The following is a 20,253-nucleotide window of genomic DNA, read 5'->3' as shown; positions in this document are numbered from 1 at the left end:
GAAGTCAAGCGCTATGCAGAAGGACGGCAGAGACTGGCGTGTGTCTACTCCGCAGCAGCTCTGAAACTCTAAAGCCCGGGAGTTGCCCGGGAGTTTCCCTAGTAACTGCAGTCGGAACGCTGCCGTAAAGTGATGTCGTGCTTTGCTCTTAAAGGGACACTACCCATAAGGTAAAAACAATACAGAAAAGCAAATAACTCAGAACAAACAAATAAAATACAGCTGGGTTACATCCTCCCCCACTTAAAATGTGACGTCCTCGTCACTACCAGTAGTCAGGGACTGAACTAACCCTGCAAGTTGTTGTTGCAAGGACACCAAAAAACTATAAACCAGTGTCTGCTGTGTCGGTGAACATAAGCTGTGTTGTTGATAATGAACTTTGGAGCCAACCTGGTAGTCACTGAGGTAGGCTGGTTGAAATCGCCTTCTTTGGGGTCTTGAACGTGGTAAAACTGGACTAACTTCATCCACTGACCCTGCCAAATCTGTTTGTTCTGAAATGAACTCAGAAGCATTGGGATTCAGGGTATTTTGTGACTGTGGCACACTCTGCAAAGAAGTTCCTGCGACCTCTCCCTGTGGTTCCTGATCTGTATTCTCAACCACATTCGATATGTCCTCATCATTTGTCGCTGAAAAGTCCAGCAAGGGTTTCAGGGCCACTCCATCTCCAACATCTGGTTACCAAGTTGCTGGTAGGAATCCGCAGGGGAGGAGCATGTCTCGATGCAGAACCCTCTCTCTCCCCTCTCCATCCTCTGGCGTAACAACATAGACTGAGATACTTTCATCAGGTTATTTGACAACAATATGAACAATGGGTTCCCACTTGTCAGAAATCTTGTGTTTCTTCCTTAGACTTAGATTTCTTATAAGAATTCTGTCACCTATTTCCAAAGGCATGGCAGTCACTTTGGCATCCCAGCGCCTTTTGTTCAGCAACATTCTCTTCTCTGCATTTTTGGAGGCCAACTCATAAGCATGTTTAAGTGTTTTCTTTAGGTCTCTCACATACTGTGAATGCGTTTTGTGGTTGTAACCTTGAGGGCTGATGCCAAAGCAAATGTCAATGGGGAGACGTGGTTCTCTGCCAAACATTAAAAGAAAAGGAGCTTCCCCAGTCACATCATTCCTGGTACAATTATAGGCGTGCACCAGAGGCCTNTTACAACTGAAAACCAGCGATCAGCCCGAAACCTGGGAGTAGTGATGACCTCTGACCTGAACCTTCAGAGTCACATTAAGACAGTCACAAAGTCGGCCTTCTATCACCTGAAGAACATCTCCAGGATTAGAGGACTGATGTCTCAGCAGGATCTAGAGAAACTCATCCATGCATTTATCTTTAGCTGCATTGATTACTGCAACAGCGTCTTCAGAGGTCTGACTAATAAATCAATCAAACAGCTGCAGCTGATCCAGAAGCTGCTGCTGCTGTTCTCACTAAAACCAGGAAGATAGAGACATAACACCAGTTTTAAAGTCCCTACACTGGTTCCCTGTAGCTCAGAGGATAGACTTTAAAATACTGTTGTTAGTTTATAAATCACTGAACGGTTTAGCACCGCAATACATTAAAGATCTGTTATTGCTGCACCAACCGTCTAGACCCCTCAGATCTTCTGGTTCTGGTTCTGCTCTGCATCCAGAACCAGAACCAAACGAGGAGAAGCAGCATTCAGTTTCTATGCACCATAAATTTGGAACAAACTTCCAGAAAACTGTAAAACAGCTGAAACACTGAGAGCCTTTAAATCTCAACTTAAAACCCACCTGGTTAGAGTTGCTTATGGCTAAATTAGGGTTAGAGTGGGTTTTTGATGTCTTCAATGTTTTTAATGTTTTTATCTGAATTTTTATCTATTTATTAATTTCTTTTATTCCTCTTTCTACGGAGCCTGGTGCTGAAAGGTTTGGAGACCTTGTCCTGTCAGGAGACGGGGCCTGGATAATACCCGTGTTAAACGGACGACAGAGTCCGGCGACGACAGGCGCTTAACCGTAACAAAAGTATGTTTTTATCTTTTTAAATCTTTTTCTTTTCAAAATCTCTTTCTCTTTCTGACTGTTTATTCAATATCACATGCTGTTTTTATGTTTTTTTTAATTATGTAAAGCACCTTGAAATGCCTTGCTGCTGAAATGTGCTATACAATTAAAATTTAATTGATTGATTGATTGATTGATTGATTGATTGATTGATTGATTGTGGTTCCACATCTTGCCTTTTAGGCCCTATGTAATATTTTTTCTCCAACTGAATTAAAATCTTTAAATTTTCAATCATTCACTGATATTTTCTGTTTTCCCATAATGTATTTAAACTAACCAGAAATGAAAAGTCAAATCAATAAAACTAAAACTAAACAGTAGTAATAAATGGTGGAAATGGCTTCTGCAGGTAAAAAAAAGAGGAGTTTAAAATCTGGCCAAATGAAAACTGACCTTCAGAAAACCTGGAGGAAATATGGTGATCAAGAACATCTGGAGGATTAAAGGAGATTCTTAAAGTCCTGAGAAAATAACCTGAAGCGCAGAGACCCAACACGGCCACCAGATGGCAGTAGTGAGTCAATGATGCAGTAGAAAGCCTCGTGTCTGACCTCTGACGGCCCGCTGGGTCCTGGATCTGAGTCTGTGTAGCAGGCAGCAGTGAGTTCATTCAGCCTCAGAGAGTCAGAGGTGGAGAAACCATCAGAGAGCTGCTGGAGGACCCACACACACCTGGAACCAACAGGTATGCAACACCTGCAGGGCCCCAGAGGGAGCTGGTGGAGGAGATACTGGGAGGACTGGGAGATCATGGGAGCTGGAGCCAGTTTGACCACATTATTAATTACAATGATGAATATTTAAAGATGCTGCAGCAGAATCTAACTAAACTCATATTTATGTCTTTATGAGCTTGTCTATAGGTTCTCATAACAGTTTTACTTTATGAATTAATATAACTTAATAAAACACTACAGATCAGAAAGCTGCTTTAAGCGGCCAGTGATTGATGATGATAAAAATATTTAGCTTAATGAATTTAGTTCATTTAAAAACCTAATGTAGAGGATGCAGCTGAAGGTTCTGGTTCAGTTGTTTCCTATTGTCCAGAACCTGAGAATCCATCCAAAGCCCTGATGAAGCGCCAACATTAAAACTATTGTATGACTAGAGACTAAATACTGACTGAAGTGGGGAACCGACTCAATCTGGTCTCCAGTTCGTCAGAGTTTGGAATCATGTTTCTTAACGTAGTTTCAAAATTAAGAAATCAGTAAGTCATATTTTCTGTGGAACAAAGATGAAAAGAGAAACAATAAATGGCTCCATAAGTTTATCCTTTTTAAAAAGATTTGAACTGAAACCCTGCAGTAGACACCCTCTGAGTTCAGTTATAACTGTGTGTGCGTGCGCATGTGTGTGTGTGTGTGTGTGTGTGTGAACCTGGTTTTTATATGTTCATGGGAACCTTCTGTCCCTCTACATTGTGGGGACCACTGCTTTTTGTGAGGACATTCTTGGTCCCCATGAGGGAAAATGCTGTTTTAGGGTTACAGAAAGTTTTTGGGTTATTGTAAGTCACACAAACACAACCGTGTGTGTGAGCATCATGTATTTGATGCATTGTGGGATAATTTTCCTCACACATATTATGTTGTGGGGACACCGATCAGGATTTGGCCCCCCACAAGGGGAAATTGTGTTTTTGGGTTAAGGGTTAGGTTTAAGACTAGGATGTGTAGTTTTTGTTTATGTCATTTCTGTTTTCGTAGTGTCTTTCTTATGTTTTAAGTTCACATAAGAAAAATGAGGACAAATTTGTATTGCTGATGTTTCATTGTCCAGGTCCGATCCCTCAATAAAACTGTTGACAACCAAGACTAGGATATGTATTGAGTTTTTATTAGGGTTGAGGCTAGGGTTGGACTGTAAAAATGAATCAAAGTCCATGGAAAATCCAGGCAAAGATAGAGAGACAAACATATGTGTGTGTGTGAGTGTGTGTGTGTACAAGTAATTCACAAGTGGAGCATTGCATCTTAAAATTATTAATCTTAGACTCCATCCATGGAAGCTCCGAACACACTTACTAGACTGCTGTTTGCTAATTTCTCATCTGCATTCAACAGCTTGTCTCTTAAAATCAAAGTTATGATTATCACAATAATTCTCATTTTCAAGTTCCCTGTACTATAAACAAGATGAGATTGATTTCATATATTTCTTTAGATTTTTGATTTATATTACAGTAACATTAATTTTTTTCTCTTTACCTTCAAAGATCCAAACATTTGTGGCACTTCTACACCTTCCTCCAGGGAACATGGATAAAGACACTTCAGCAACACCTGAGAAACAGACAGGTAATGGGGAAACTTCTTCAGAGTTCCTCACAAATAAAATCATGGATCTGGGGAGTCAAACAAGTTTAGTACCAAACCAAATGTTACTATGAACGACAGATGATATGTTTCAACAGAATCTTGCTTCAAAAGGGACCAAATTTAGATTAATTTCTCAATCTGTCTAGAGCAGCACTGGAAAGGAAACATTAAAAAAGAAAAAAAATCTCACTGAAACACAGATGTCCTTCAAAAAAGCACAAAACCCTTAGTTTAGTGGAACCTCAGTGCCAGTGAGTTTTATAAATCTGAAGAAAGCTTTTCTGTATGTTTTGTTAGCACAAGGCTGACTGGAGGTGCAAGGATACATGTGATGATCAATGACAGTAAGGATTTAAATCAAAAACATGAAGCAAGCAATTGGGAGCCAGTCACACAGCTAATTCTTAAACATTTTAATAACTCAACTGAAGAGAAGTGAGAATTTGTTGAAGGTTGTGTTGTTATGTTGACAATGAAGACAAACTTTGCACACCTTTGGTGACACAATACAAGCAAGGAACCATAGAAACATGAGAGCTAAAAACAAAACCGCTGACGGTTATATACCTTAGCAGAGTTCCTGACAGACAAACAAAATTAAAAATGTTTGTGTGGAAATGTCCTCAAGCATTTATTGTTTGCAGTTTTCTTTATGGGAGATAATTTTGGTGTTTAGTTCAACTCTATGCCATTTTAAAAGTGATATTTTCCTTTTCAAAATGTGAAAATTGGGAGATTTGATTCTTTGTTTTGTACATAATAATTGAGTTGTTTTTTTAAATGATGGGGAAATGCTCTTCTAGTGCACGGAAAACACTGAAAATCTCAAAATGAAAGAAAAACATTTTGAGCTAATACATTCAGTTGTTGCATCAATAAATACTTGGCCAGCATTATTTTGTTGTATCAATCAGTTTATGTTTTACTGTGTTTTCTGTCTTTATTAGGAGCTAAAATGAAGGCAGAAGATGTCTTGAAAGCTTTGGATGAATTAAGTGAGGATGAGTTAAAAAGATTTGAGTGGTTCCTGCTGCAGCCTGACACCGTTCCTGGGCTCCCACCAATCAAGAAGGGATACCTTAAAAAGACAAAAAGCCTCAATATTGTGGACGTGATGATGCATACTTATACACTTGAACGATGCATGGAAGTGACCAGCAAGATTTTAGAAAAAATTCAAAGGAATGACGTATTACAGATAATGATAAAAGATTGGATGAGGAAGAGGGAGGCTGAAGTTCAAGAGATGATCCAGGAGAGACGACTGAAGATCCAGGAGATCAGAGAGTCGGTGAAGATCAGTAGAGATGCTGCAGACAGAGAGAAAGCAGAAGGTGTTCAGGTCTTCTCGGCTCTGATGGAGTCTGCTGAGAGAGGCCTGAAGGAGCTCCTCAAGGAGATCCAAGACAAACAGGAAACTACAGAGAGAGAAGCTGAAGACTTCATCAGAGAACTGGAACAGGAGATCTCTGAGCTGAAGAAGAGGAGCTCTGAGGTGAATTTCAACCAAAGTTTCTCCTCTCTGGGAGATGATCCACCAAACAAGAACTGGGTAGAGGACAGAGTTCATCCACCATCATATGAGGGGACTGTGGAGAGAGCTGTGGCTCAGCTGGAGGAGAAGATGAAGAAGATGCTGGACATGAGAAGGGTCCAGCAGTTTGCAGTGGATGTGACTCTGGATCCTGATACGGCTCATCCTAAACTCATCCTGTCTGATGATAGAAAGCAGGTGAAACATGGAGATGATTGGAAGAAACTTCCAGACAATCCAGAGAGATTTTCTAAGTGTGTTTTTGTTTTAGCAGAGCAGAGTTTCTCTTCAGGCAGATTTTACTTTGAGGTTCAGGTTAAAGGAAAGACTGAATGGGATTTAGGAGTGGTTAGAGAGTCTGTAGACAGGAAGGAAATACTTGCATTGAGTACTAAGAATGGTTTCTGGACCTTAGTGTTGAGAAATGAAAATCGTTATTCAACAGGGGAAAAGACTTCGACCCTTTTCGATCTCCATCCTGGTCCAGAGAAGGTCGGGGTGTTTGTGGATTATGATCAGGGTCTGGTCTCCTTCTATGATGTAGATGCTGCAGCTCTGATCTACTCCTTTACTGGCTGCTGCTTCAAGGAGAAACTCTACCCATTCTTCAGTCCTTATCTTAATAATGGGGGTAAAAACTCTGCTCCTCTGATCATCTGTCCTGTTAGTCAGGCTGGTCGTTGATCTGATGAAACTCCATGAAGAATGAATATAAATGACTGCTTCTCTCTTACTACAAAAAATGTACTTCTCTACACTCTGGATTTTTTTTCTACTTTTACTGTGTAAAAACTTTTTTTATTGAGTGCATTCTGAAACAATTACATTATTCTTGGATAGGCTGTGCTATATTAAAATCACATATATACAACAAAAAATTTTACTAAAAATATTTTTTTCTTATTGCCTAATTTCTTTGCATCTCTTGGTTATGTTACTAGGCTTCCTTTTCCACAAAACAAACATTTTAAAATTTTTAGTATGGTGTCCAGTGACTGTTTTTCAACTTTCACCACATTTTCAATTTTAAAAAAGTAAAATGGTCCTTAAGAAAATGGCTTAAATATATGTTTGGTATTTATGTCATCTGACTTTTATTGCAGACTATTAGAATACATCTCTTGAATAAATCTTTTGTGTCCATTGATTTTTAAAATAATATTAACTAGAGGACCACCTGGGGGTCAGAATTGATCCCTATGTGTTTTCTTCAAGAAAAAAGCAAAAATTTTATATTTTTTCTTGCACTGTAATAATATAAATACACAATGAAAAGCATAAAACACATTAGTACCCTGGGTGACCTTTGGTTGAAAATCACTGGAAAAAGTTGCACCACTATCTCCCAAACATCCTGGATGGGAGAATGCTTGTCAGATTTTATTCAAGGTGTCAAATCTGTGGGTACTTAAAGGTCTAAAGCAACATTGTTGCCTCAAAATAGTTATACCAGCTTATGCATCCCAGAGGCTTTCTATGGCCTCATTGCTGGATCTGTACAACCCAGCAAGAAAAAGAAGAACACCAATATAAGTACCCAGGTATTCCTCATCAAAATCAGTCCATTTGTCTCCATGGACTTTCTGAAAAAATGTGAGAAAAGTCATGTGATTGCAATCAGACGTGGAAGGGATCAAGCTGACTTTCTGAGGGCAGGTGAATAATTAGCACAACGTAGCTGAACAACAAAATGAGAGGTAAACACTGATGAAAGAGAAAAACCACAAAGAACCAAACAGTGCAGCAGAAATGTGCCACTCTCACTCTCCTGTTTGGGATTTTCTGAACCAAGTGAATCCAAACCAGTCATCTTCTGCAGTTATCATCAGTGTTGGTGTCCAAGTGATCATAAATGTAGTTGAGACCTGCATAAAAAAACAACAACCAACCTTTAGCATATGTACATACTATGCTGTGAGAATGCGGACACATATACGCATACTCATTTTTTTCTATTTATCAGCTTTAAGATGTTTTATCTATAGTCCAGTTTGTTTTGAACTTAAAAAGAACCAGAGGTGCAGAAAACAATTCTGAATCCCATCCTGTAGGGCCAGGGGCGGAGTCAGTGGGGGGGGGGGGACGTCAGTAAGAGCAGTGGCTGCCAACCCTGGTCCTCAACCCCCCATCTTGAATGTCTTAGGGATCTTCTTGCTGCTACAAGCCTGACTTTAATAACTGGATAATTAATAGGATTCAGTAGCACTTGATGCAGGAGGTTATGCACTCATTAAAATCAGGTGTCCTGGGACAGAAACATATCTAAAACATGTACGAGGGGGGCGGCTGAGGAACAGGGTTGGAAACCACTGAGTTAGAGGAACACACATTTTACAAGATGATATCAGTTTTTTCAGCCTATAATGCAGCTGTTACAGTGTTTGCATGAGAAAGCCCATATGCACAGACAAGCATCCTTTAAGAATGTTGAGGGCTATAGCCAAAGTCTTCATCACTACAACATTTCAGCCTAAAACTATATTTCTGTTGGATACAACCTTCAAGCAAAAACTGAATTGTTGTTGTTAATACATAAAATACACATGGTGAATGTTGCATTAAAACAAAATGTACATGTTTTGCAGAGGTGAAGTGGTGAGGCAGATGCAGTGGACCCAGGTTATAGTGAGAGAAATTGTGATTTAATGAAGATATATAAAATAATCCAAAATCCTGCAACTTTTAGATGTCTCTCTACTTCAACACACATGAGTCAAATAATGAGGTCGTTAGCAGGACTCTGGAGAACTTGACTGCATTTAGGAGGTGATTCAGCTGTTGAATTCAAGTGTGTTGGATCAGGGAGACGTCTAAGAGTTGCAGGACACTTGCCCTCCAGGACCAGGATTGCCCACCCCTGGACTAGACAGTAGCAAAGACAAGGACCCGACAAGGAAGCAAGAGACACAGGTGGGTTTAAATACACAGGGAGACAACCAGGGGAAACAAGGAACAGGTGTAACCAATCAAGGGGTAGACAGGACAACATGGAGACTCAACAGAACAAAGAAACCTAAATTAACACACAGAAAACAACAAAAATAAATAAAAGTTGACAAAAATTTTCATCATGTCTACTTAAAAAATAGCAAATATTTTTTTATATAATTTTATGTATTATTAACATAACCTTTGGTAGAATAAGTGGAATTGCCTTTTGGAAATTTGCCCAATAGTATGCCACCCATCTTTCCTGGAAAAATTAATTCAAAGAAAAACGAAAGATTTACACCTGGCATCCAAGGCAGGCCAGTTGTTAGCCTAGCCAAGGTTAAAGATAGACTATCCAATGTTTATGTAAGCTTATCTGTGCTAATGGAGAGCAGAGGAAGTTGACAATTCAGTGGTTTGCCAATCCAGGGATACTAGTCGCCAATTCTGTGCAAGTTTTGCTTCAGTTCTTTTTTGGTTGTTTTTGCATTTAATCATAAGAAATTAGTCAGGCAGGGAGAGAGTTGCCAAGCCATGAAACAGGAATAGCAGGATTCCTGAGAAATGAGGAAGTAAGTTTCCAGCCTGAAAATTTAGAGTTGAGACTATTCCTTATTCCCATGCATGAATTAAAAAAAGTCTAAAGACTTTGAGCAACTGAATAAGACACAATGCAAAATAATTATATTAATAATGTTTTAATGCTGAATCAGAGTAGCTAAGGAGGTTGCGGATGTGAGTTTAACAATGAACTTGAAATTATGTAAAATGTGTAACTGCAATCAAAGATCACTATGTTGTGTTGAAGACAAATAGAAGGGCAAAATGGAACTGAAAGGAGAGCAAATGGAACTGAGTGGAGCATGAGATGCACAGACCAACACAAAAGAGGAACCAAAGAAAGTGGAGTGTGCTGTTCAGAAAGCAGATAGAGGAAAGAAGGAAAGTGTGCCAGCTAATTTGGAGGGTGACCTTTGAGTAGCCCTGGAACAAGAACACAGAACAATATCTCTAAGGCAGAGGTGGATCTGAGATCATCTACCTAAGCAGACAGCCAATAAAACAAGCAGGGCAACAGTGCCAGCCAATGCAAACAGGTCCATAGGGTGGAAAACCAATAAAAGAAGGCAAATTCAAAAGAGGAACCTTTGGTTGGATCCTGTAGACAGTTCTGAGCCAAGATTGAGATGAACATTGAACTCTGCAGCTGAAGGAGTGCCAGGGCCACACAGCCAAAACCATTGCCTTAACTGATATATTTTTAGCACAAAGAAAAATCTAAAGGAGAAATTACCGTAATAGTGTAGACTCTGATGTCTTGTTCTAACAAATCAGGCCGATTCTTATGCATTCAGTTGGTATCCTGGACTACTCAATTCACAAAGAGTTATACTTATTGGCGAGCCAGCCAGGAGTTTGCTTTATTGGCTTGCAATCTTCCGCCCACACAACACACAGTTTTATTGCATTTCAGATAATTGATCTTTGTGAGTAGTTTGGGGTCAATAGCTTAGGAAACCTGTACATTTGAGTCAAGTTGTACTAATGATGACAATTCTTATGTCTTTGCTGTTAAAGTTGCAGTAAGTAACTTTTAAAAAATATATATTTTACATATTTGTTAAAATTCCCAAGTTTCCACAATATGTTTTGAGACAGATAATCTGTGAAAACGTTAAGCTCCTCCACATCCTCCCAGTGCAACTAATGACATGTACAGAAATGCACCATTCCCTGTCAACAATGAGTCAGAGCCAGGAGAAAGGTTTTAGCACTGCCAGTCTCCTTCATGTACACACAGAGAAACAACTTACTGTTAGAGGACAACTGTTTATCCAATGAATAAATAAATGAATTCATGTACTTTATGAATCCCCAGGGGGAAATTGACATTGCAGTACAACTCGTCCAAAAAATTGATCCAAAGGAGCCGGAGCTAGTGTGTGAGGCCGAGAGGTTCTGGCTAGAAATAGTCGGTCTCTCCTCAACGGATGGCTCTGGTTCTGGAACCAGTCTCCTTGAGAGGGGCCAGACATACTTCCACTCTGGAGTTGCCCACAGCGAGAGGCTCCGGGCAGGCTCCCCCATCTCGGCGCCTGTATGCTGGGGTTTACAACAACGCCTGTACGGGGGAGGGGGGGACGGGTTCTGACTGTTGTTTGTGCTTATGGGCTGAACGACAGTTCAGATTACCCCTTAGAGAGGGTACTGGAGAGTTGTTCTTTGCTGGTGGTGTTCTAGAGGCCTCCCTCCTCCTCCCAGAAGTGATAGACATCATTATTATCTGTAGCCTCATTTCTTAGCTTAACTTGATAAATATGAATGTTGTACATTTAATAAATCTTTTTTCATTTAGTATTTTTATTATGTCTGAATTTATGTCAGTGTTCTGTTACGAACGAAGGCATTTTAAATTTTCTGTAATATTTTAATCAAATCTTTAATTTTCATTTAGCACAAAATCAAATAAAAAAACCCTTAAAAAATCAACCCAACAGAACCATAATAATAGTCATAGATTACAGTAACTTTACTGCAGCTAGTCATATTTCTGGGTTTTTGCAGTGAACTCTCCTCCTCACCCGTATCTACGAACAGATTCTCCACCTGACGGCCGCGTCTCTTTTTTACAGTGCGGATGATCGAATCCTCAGGTGACATGACAGTCACTGCCTTGAGGTGAGCTCCTATAGGGGGTGAATATTTATGAAATCACTTACATCTGTTAAGTATTTTTATTTTATATGTTCAGTATTTAAATTTAATTTTGTAGAAATCTCTTTTCAGCATGACCTGAAAGGTTGTTTTTTCTTATCTTTTTGTTACTTGTTACACTGGTTGAACCACCACACTGAGTTATCAGGATGTAACAAAGCTTCATGTTAGGCCTCAGGTAAAGGAATCGGTTATTTCATCAAAGTTGAAAAAGTGATTTCCTTTTTATTATTTGGCTCAGCTACTTGAAACTATTCTGGTTCTCAAGAGGTTTTATAAAACAATTCACCCCCTGTGAAATGTTCGTTAATGCATCGTTTGCCCTTGATTTTTTTATTTTTTGAGAATTTATTGTAACTTAGTATTACTATGTTAGTAATAATACACTATGTCTGATTAACAGGGCCGGCCCCAGGCATATGCAAACTAAGCAGCTGCTTAGGGCCCCAAAGCAACTAAGGGGCCCCCTCAGTGGAGCTGATTTTTTTTTTTAATAATTTCTGTCGTAATTGTCATGATTTGTGGTTGGCGGTGAGGGGAGGGAAGACGCAGGCAGACCCAGGTTGAAGTGATGAATGATGATTTTAATGAAATAATCCAAAGAACAGAACAGGCAGCTGGACATTACATGACGTACAAACGATGAGGATCCGACAAGAGACAAAAACAACAGGTGGGACTAAATACACTGGGAGGGTAATTAAAGAAACGAGACACAGCTGGGATCAATCAACAGGGAAGAGAGAGACTCACAGGGGAACAGACTAATAAACACAGAAAAACCTCAAAATAAATACACAGAAAACACAGATCACCACAGCACCCCCCACCCCCTCAAGGTGCCCAGAAATCAACTGGTGGATAAATCAGTTGGCCAATAAATGTGTCCTATTATACAAGTATATAATGTAAACACCCAGAGATGCAATCAGTTTATAGCAGGTGTGTGAAAGATCTAATGATCGGGCTGCTGACTGCAACCAGTCCACGTTGTTAGCAGAACTAGAGGGCCCCAAAACCAGATTTGGCTTAGGGCCCCATGGAGGCTTGGGGCCCCATGGAGGCTTGGGGCCCTGCTGATTAATTCACATGTTCATTTCAAGATTCAAGATTCAAGTATTCAAAATTTTGACAAATAAAAATGTATAAACAAAAGATTAAAATCTGTTAAAAATAGACCCAAAGTCTAAACAGAAATATATATTTTTTAAATTTTATTAATAACTTTATTTATGAAGCAATTTCAAACAAAACACTGAACAAATACAAGGGGGCAAAAACTAAAAGGAAACAACGCAAATTAAAAACATAAAAAACAAGAAAAGCAATAAAACTACAGGTGTAGCGAACAACTGGTTTTAAAGACATCCACAGAATAATCTCCCTCACTAACTTTTTTATTTTGCAGTATGTTTATGTGCTGTGAAATCCATGATGAAAAATTAAGACAACTACAGACTTGTGTGAAAATATTTTAATATTTTTAAAGACTCAATGCATTATATAATTCTCAGATTAAGCATAAAAACATGTTTCATCTATTTCCAAAATGTAAGATTGCACTAGTTCACAGACATTAACAATTAGTAAAATAAAACTGATAAAAGGATCTACTATTGCAGACAACATTATTCATTTATCTATTTATTTTAGAAAGCCATCACCAGTTTATTTTCTCTGAAGCCCAGAGAGTCAGAATGATAACTTCCTTGTCTGAAAGATGAAAATCGACGACCGAAGAGTCAAACTTGGATATTTCCAGTTTATTTCATCATAGACTCAATGACTCACAGGCTCTTACCCTCTCAGGACTTTCTCTATCTCAATGCTTGTTCCACCAGTACAAACATAACCCTAACCCCATATTTAATGGTCCTATAGTTAAATATTTGTTTAAAAATGTTGCTGTCTGTTAAAGATGAAATTCGTTCTTGATCAATTACATTTATGAATCTCCAACCATCACAGTGAACCTGTAAAAGAAATGTAATCCATTCAGTCTGTACCAACTTTTTTTTCCATCAAGTTCATTTTCTGATAAAAATTTTTCTAGTATCTTCTCCTTAAACCTATGTAGTCGCTGCCCGCCGTGCGGCGTACAAGCATGTGACGCATTAATAAGGCTTCGTAATAACATGGACGCATACCGAGTTTTCATTTCGACTCTGTTGGACAGCACGGACTTCAAACTTTATAAAAGTGGTGTTTTTATATTGGTTTTGTGGTTATTTACTTCAAAATAAAGCCAGAAATAAGATCGATCATTTCCGCCTTATTTTGTGGGGTCTAAATGTACCACATTTCGAAACAACCAATAAAAATGTGTTGACAGTCTGTTGCTAGGTAGAACGGAGACTCGCAGAAAGAGACGAGGGGGGGGATTTGGATACGGCAAGAGACTAGGGCACAGTGATGCTGTGGATTTTACTAAGAGTGTTTCGATGGGTTTTTTAGACGATAAGTGTGTTAGTTAGAGTTCGTGGTGTGTGCAGGGTTAGTAGTAGTTTTGCTAGCTATCGCTACATAGCGAGTGCTGACGCACAGAGAAGAGAGACTGCGCGCCGGGATGGCCATTTAGACCTCGTCTTTAAAGGGTTAAGGGTCTGTTTTGTGGATCTTTGGCATTTCTGTTCTTACAACTTTTATATTTTTTTCTTTACCTTTTTTTCTACTATAATTTTAAACACTAACTATTTTAGTTGCAGGCTGGCTCTCATTCGCCTGTCATTTCAGACCTGGCAGATCTAACATGGGAGGTGGATTTATCCCACTTTCTGTGTGAATTTGGGATATTCTTCTATTCCATCTAGAGCACTGTGCTCAGTGTCCATATGTTAGATATCACCAGGAGGGAGGACAGCTCCACCGATGGCATGATCCTCAGGATCTGGAGGCAGGTCGACTCCACCCACAGCATGATCCTCAGGATCTGGAAGCAGGTCGACTCCACCCACAGCATGATCCTCAGGATCTGGAGGCAGGTCGACTCCACCCACAGCATGATCCTCAGGATCTGGAAGCAGGTCGACTCCACCCACAGCATGATCCTCAGGATCTGGAGGCAGGTCGACTCCACCCACCGCAGGGCTGTTCGTTTCTTCTGGAGCAGAAAAAATGTTCTTAAATTAATATGAAGTCAATCAAATTTTAAACACAAATATTTTTCTCACAAGACATCACAAATGAAGGGTTTCATATTTCAATCAGTCTTATGAGATCTAATTTGAATGTCATTTAAAAGAAGATAATGAGATAGGAAGATGGCAGCCTGCTGCTCATAAATGACCCACAAATAAATACAATTCTGAGAACAAATGTTTTCAACATTCACAGCATTAGAAATGAACTGGACAATTTGAAAAATACTTACGTTGATGCATATTCCGATCACTTCCTCTTACTTTACAAAAAAACTGTTAATGTGAAAAGAAAATAAGACATTATATTTATGTTTGCTCTTTGGCTAGAAGGTCTGAATAAATAGCTGAACTTACTAATCCCATGTTGCTTACAGACCCATATGTTGCTGCTTTGCTGCAAAGTGAACTGGAAACATCTGAGTCCCACCTTAAATAAAGTCCTCCTCCTTTCATTGACCACGTCACGTAAAACAATCCTTATGACGTTTAGTTTCCACAACTGATATCTCACTTCCAGGCTCAATAACCTAATCATTGAATAGACTTCCAACTTTTAACTAGAATCATTTAGAATAAAAATGTGCACTTTTCTAAACCCTCATCTGCACGTTCGAAGGTGAGCTTCGTTCCAACAGTCCTGGTAGTTTAAACTAACTACATGCAGCTTCCCCCAACTCTCCTTCCCTGCACACCGAAAGAATAAAACAGATTCCTGCCCGCCTTCTTACGCTCAGTGACTCAGAGAAACTATCCACAACGAAACAGAACAGCAAAACTTCCGCGTTTTGCTGTTAATGTGTTTTTTCTTCTCACGTTAACAGACAAATGGTTCACAGTTCTGGAGGAGTGAATGCTGGCATATGCAAATTGCTGTGTTTCTTTAGATTTTAACTAATTTGAATAAAAACCTTAACTTGACTGCACTGGTTCATAACTGGGATAAACTGGAACTTAACGTATGATTAGATTGAATTTATGTCCTGTTTAGTGAGTTCTGCATCAGTGCTGTTTAAATACATTGTATTAAATTAAATTTATGATCCAACTAGCCACCTTTAGAATAGAATAAATATTTATTGTCCCCAAATTAAGCTATGGCTGCACCATCAAGTTATGTGGGTTCACAACAAATTAAAAGGTGTTAAAATATATATAATCAAGATATAGCAATAACATAAAATAATAAAGATTACATAATGTACAAGATCATAGCATAAAAATATTGGGCATTTATCATAAATAGAAATAACATTAATTATCTAACTGTGCTACTGAGTAGAATAACTTAAAAAACACAATGTGCTTTAAAAATACTCCAGACTGTCTACAGTCATATCATTACATAACTGAATAAAGTGCAGTAACAGCAGAAATGTTATATGAGAATGAATAAACCCGAGTAAGTGTGCAAATGTAAGTAGGGAAGTAAACGCATCCATTGGGAACAACAAATTAAATGCAGTTTTTGCTTTCTGCTTTATATTTCATGTCGAACAATAAATGTGACATCCTTATGGAAGTCCCTTAAGTCCCTCTGACGCGTTTTTATTCTTCTCTTTATCAGCGATTCTTTTGCAGAAAAGCTGTTGTGTTTAGGATTATTGTTCTGTTAAATACTCAGTTTAGATAGTTAGACATGTGGACTCACATTAGACCCTAACATATCAGTCATACACTAACAGAAACTTCAAGTTAATCTCAGAACTGACAAATGTTTTCATTTATTCCCTGAATATGTAGTATTGCATTTATTTTCAACTGAGAAAATAAAAAATAAAACGGTAGAAGCATAAGAATGTGTACATGTTCAAACAATTCAAAATGCTGATATTCCAGGTTCAGAATTAGACATTTATGATCTACAGTCAATCAATAAAATAAATATAAACGCAAAAAATGCTTCCAACTAATATCACACTGTATCTCTACCCATTACTGCATGTTCATAACCTTAACCAAAACTGAGCTCACACCATACCTCTAAGACTAACTAGTAGAGCTCTCCACATCTAAAAATGAGGGCAAGGAAAATGTTCTCAGTGAACACAACTGACCTCCCTTTGTTGGTAGAAATTATTATTCAGTAGGCAATATAGAGTGCCTTACAAAGATTAAAGAAATGACAGAATTACCTGTGAAAAAAGATTCCATGAAACTCAACATCAAAATCCATCCATCCATCCATCCATTTTCTTCTGCTTATCCGGGATCGGGTCACGGGGGCAGCAGCTTCAGAAGGGAGGCCCAGACTTCCCTCTCCCCAGCCACTTATTCCAGCTCCTCCGGGGGAACCCCAAGGCGTTCCCAGGCCAGCCAAGAGACATAGTCCCTCCAGCGTGTTCTGGGTCTTCCCCAGGGCCTCCTCCCGGTGAAATGTGAACACCTCACCAGGGAGGCGTTCAGGAGGCAGACCAGACCAGATGCCCAAGCCTCAAGCTCACGTCGGGAGCTCCTTCACATCAGTGCTCCCGACGTGGAGGAGCAGCAGCTCTACTCTGAGTCCCTCCTGGACGCCCGAGCTTCTCTCTAAGGGAGAGCCCAGCCACCCTGCGGAGGAAACCCATTTCGGCCACTTATATCCATGACCTCGTTCTTTCTGCCGTGACCCAAAGCTCATGGCCATAGATGAGGGTAGGAACGTAGATCGACCGGTAAATCGAGAGCTTTGCTTTTTTATCTCAGCTCTCCCTTCACCACGACGGATCGGTACAGCGCCTGCTTCACTGCAGACGCTGCGCCAATCCGCCTGTCGATCTCCCGCTCCCTTCTTCCCTCATTCGTGAACAAGATCCTGAGATACTTAAACTCCTCCACTTGGGGAAAACTCCGGCTGAATCTCATCCACCCCAGGGGCCCTGCCACCAAGGAGCTTTTTGACCACCTCGGTGACCTCGTCCCCAGAGATTTGAGAGCCCGACCCAGAGTCCCCAGGCTCAGCTTCCTCAGTGGAAGGCATGTTGGTGGGATTGAGGAGGTCTTCATAGTACTCTGCCCACCGGCCCACAACGTCCTGAGTTGAGGTCAGCAGCACACCATCCCCACTATAAACAGTGTTGGTGCTGCACTGCTTCCCCCTCGTGAGACGCTGGATGGTGGACCGGAATCGCCTCAAAGCAGTGTGGAAGTCTTTCTCCATGGCCTCTCCAAACTCCTCCCACTCCCGAGTTTTTGCCTCAGCGACCACCTGAGCCACATGCTGCGAATTGTTGCTAGCCATAACTCGGTACTTACTGATCAAAAGCAAAAAAATAAAAATTTTGAGCACTTATAAATTAAACACAGGGACAAAGTGCACCTTCAACAAATTAATTAGTAAAACCCGAGTGAAAAAGCTGTAAAAACGTTCAAACTAATTTCTTCTCAAAGTGCCCCTCCCTCACAGAGAGAGCAAAGAAAAAAAAAGAAGAAAAAAAAAAAAACTCCGGTTATAACTACAGCGCAGCCACACATTAGCTCTGCACAACGACACAAAACGGGTAAAATAATATAAAAAAAAAAAAAAAACTGAATGACCACCGCTACACTACCGAAGCGGCAAAGAGTCCACACGAAGCGTTATCAGCACCGTGTCTGATGACCGAACCAATCCGCCGAGGCGCCGGGAAGTAGTCGCAGCCCGCGTTCCAGGAAGTAGACGCACCCACCCGCGCTGGCGTAGTTGAACGGGTCACGGCACCAATGTAACCTCGGTAACTCTGATCGATCAGCATAAATCAGTTCTGCGTTGTGTGAATAAGGGCCAGGAGACAGGATGAGATGAAACGTCGTTTATCTGTGCGAAACAGAATATGGACTGATCAGGAATCGGGTTCATCACAGCGGGTTCATCACCTTACGAGGGACAGCATTTCATGTTAGCAACAAGCTAACATAGCATTTTACTGGAGCATTAAACTCAGTGAACCTGCCTCGCGCCCATCTCTCATGAACTGGCAACGAGATGTTTGTGTTCACTATATTTAACCCTGCCAACCACCAGGAGGGGGTGCTGTTTCACTCTTTACACATGAACCCAAACTGAGAAGTAATGACAAGTGGAATTCTATGTTACATTTCCATATAACTGAGGGCGACATCGAAGCTGTGACGTCATTATGTTTGAAACTAAACAATGGTTTCGATGTAGCGGGGGCAGAATATTGAGAGGAATTCATCGCAAATTAAAAATAAAAATAATAAAAATATTAAAAAGAGCACTCTTTACAAAATACAGTAAGAACAGTTTAGTGAGAGCCAGCTGGACCCGATTAACGGCTGACTCTAAACCAATCAGCTGCTGATTCTAAGCAGAACCGCTTGGCCCGATTGGAACCACAGCTCTTGTGGTTCCAAGGAGCCGGATGGAACCGGATGAAACCGGGTGGAGCCCGATGGAACCGGGTGGAGCCGGATGGAACCGGATGGAACCGGGTGGAGCCGGATGGAACCAGGTGGCGCTGGATGGAACCGGGTGGAAATGGATGGAAACGGGTGGAAACGGGTCGGAAGTTCCAATGCAAACACGGTCAGCCCTACTTTGAACCCGTTCCATTCCTTGCAGTGCGAAAACGGCTTTAGTTTGACTTCTGTGGGTCTCAGCAGGTTGTTTACTGAGAAAAACACTTTGGTTATTCATTGCTACTTACTAGTCATTTTTGGTGGTGCAGCTTGAACACAAAGACATTTTTAAACCACATTTTACTGTAACTTTCCCTTGAACAGAACCTTCTTTGGGAGTCAAACCACAGGAAAAGATCCATACTTCCCATCTCTAAACGCAACAAAGAACAACAAAGAGAGAAAAGACTAAACACTGAGGGAGAGGTGGAAGATAATCTGAGATTTACGTAACGAGTCAAAGGAACCGGAAGAGGAAATCAGAGCGGAGTGGAAACAGCTGAGGAAAAACAGCGGCGAGATGAGATGGAGAACAGCTGCACTGAGAAGAAGGTTGAGGGAAGAAGGAGAAGGAGGTAAAACAAGCAAACAAAGGAAACAGCCTGAAACTAACCTGAACAAAAATATTTAAAAAGAACCTAAGTCCAAATACACAGTAAATAACAAACCAAGAAGTAAACATAGGTAAATGAACTAAACAAAGATCTAAGAAAATGAACCAAGAAATGATCAAAACAAAGCATGAATCAAACGTAAAACACCCTCACATCAGTGAGCTTGTGTCAAATAATTGTAGTATAAAACGATTTGTGTCTGAAAGATGCATTCAGTGGTTAATCAGTATAACTGGATACCATTACAGCATAAAGACAGAAGAATACTCAAAGTAAGTCAGAGAAAATGTTCCTGAAGCGTCTCGTCTGTTAGAGGATGGAAGTGATGGTTCTGTCAGTAAAGCTGCTTCTGGTCAGCGTGTCTTCAACCGGATCTTCCACCGTCAGACTCAGCCTCATTCATCTGCATTTACAGATCAAGAGTCAAATTACACTCCAGAAAACAAGACACTGGTGAACAACACGCAACGTCAAGCAGAGAAACATGGCAGAAAGAAAAATGCTTCTAATAAAACACAATGTTAAAGCTGAACTGAAAACTGTCAAATTGTATGTTTAACAAC

At 40.1% G+C, this 20,253-nt stretch overlaps 2 protein-coding genes across 3 annotated transcripts; one reads left to right on the top strand and one right to left on the bottom strand.

The window, feature by feature from the left end:
* The first annotated feature begins 2,640 nt into the window (after positions 1–2,640).
* Positions 2,641–6,834, top strand: LOC103156138 (E3 ubiquitin-protein ligase TRIM21-like). Its single transcript, XM_007578080.2, has 3 exons — positions 2,641–2,740; positions 4,277–4,358; positions 5,327–6,834. Exons 2-3 carry the CDS (start codon positions 4,319–4,321, stop codon positions 6,595–6,597), a joined length of 1,311 nt encoding a protein of 436 aa, XP_007578142.1. The 5' UTR covers positions 2,641–2,740; positions 4,277–4,318; the 3' UTR covers positions 6,598–6,834.
* Positions 6,835–13,018: 6,184 nt separating this feature from the next.
* LOC103156137 (inverted formin-2-like) lies at positions 13,019–15,116 on the bottom strand. 2 transcript variants are annotated; one of them, XR_001659607.1, is made up of 3 exons: positions 15,054–15,116; positions 14,930–14,972; positions 13,019–14,659 (listed from the first exon to the last, which is right to left on the bottom strand). XR_001659607.1 is itself a non-coding variant. In XM_016664091.1 (2 exons), the coding sequence occupies exons 1-2, from the start codon at positions 14,937–14,939 to the stop codon at positions 14,394–14,396; spliced, it is 276 nt and encodes a 91-aa protein (XP_016519577.1). In that variant the 5' UTR covers positions 14,940–15,035; the 3' UTR covers positions 13,019–14,393. The 2 variants fall into 2 exon arrangements, 1 of the variants encoding a protein (XP_016519577.1); XM_016664091.1 differs by lacking the exon at positions 15,054–15,116 and having other exon boundaries at positions 14,930–15,035.
* Between the last annotated feature and the right edge of the window lie 5,137 nt (positions 15,117–20,253).

The sequence above is a fragment of the Poecilia formosa genome, unplaced genomic scaffold, assembly GCF_000485575.1.
Source record: "Poecilia formosa unplaced genomic scaffold, Poecilia_formosa-5.1.2 Scaffold466, whole genome shotgun sequence".
Lineage (NCBI taxonomy): Eukaryota > Metazoa > Chordata > Actinopteri > Cyprinodontiformes > Poeciliidae > Poecilia > Poecilia formosa.
This window is presented reverse-complemented; position numbering and strand designations above follow the sequence as displayed.

What these genes read in the sequence shown, in the direction of transcription:
- LOC103156138 (XM_007578080.2), top strand. Translation starts at nt 4,319, where the DNA reads ATGGATAAAGACACTTCAGCAACACCTGAGAAACAGACAG. An exon ending in AACACCTGAGAAACAGACAG is followed by an intron (nt 4,359 to 5,326) that starts GTAATGGGGAAA and finishes TGTCTTTATTAG; the next exon opens with GAGCTAAAATGAAGGCAGAA.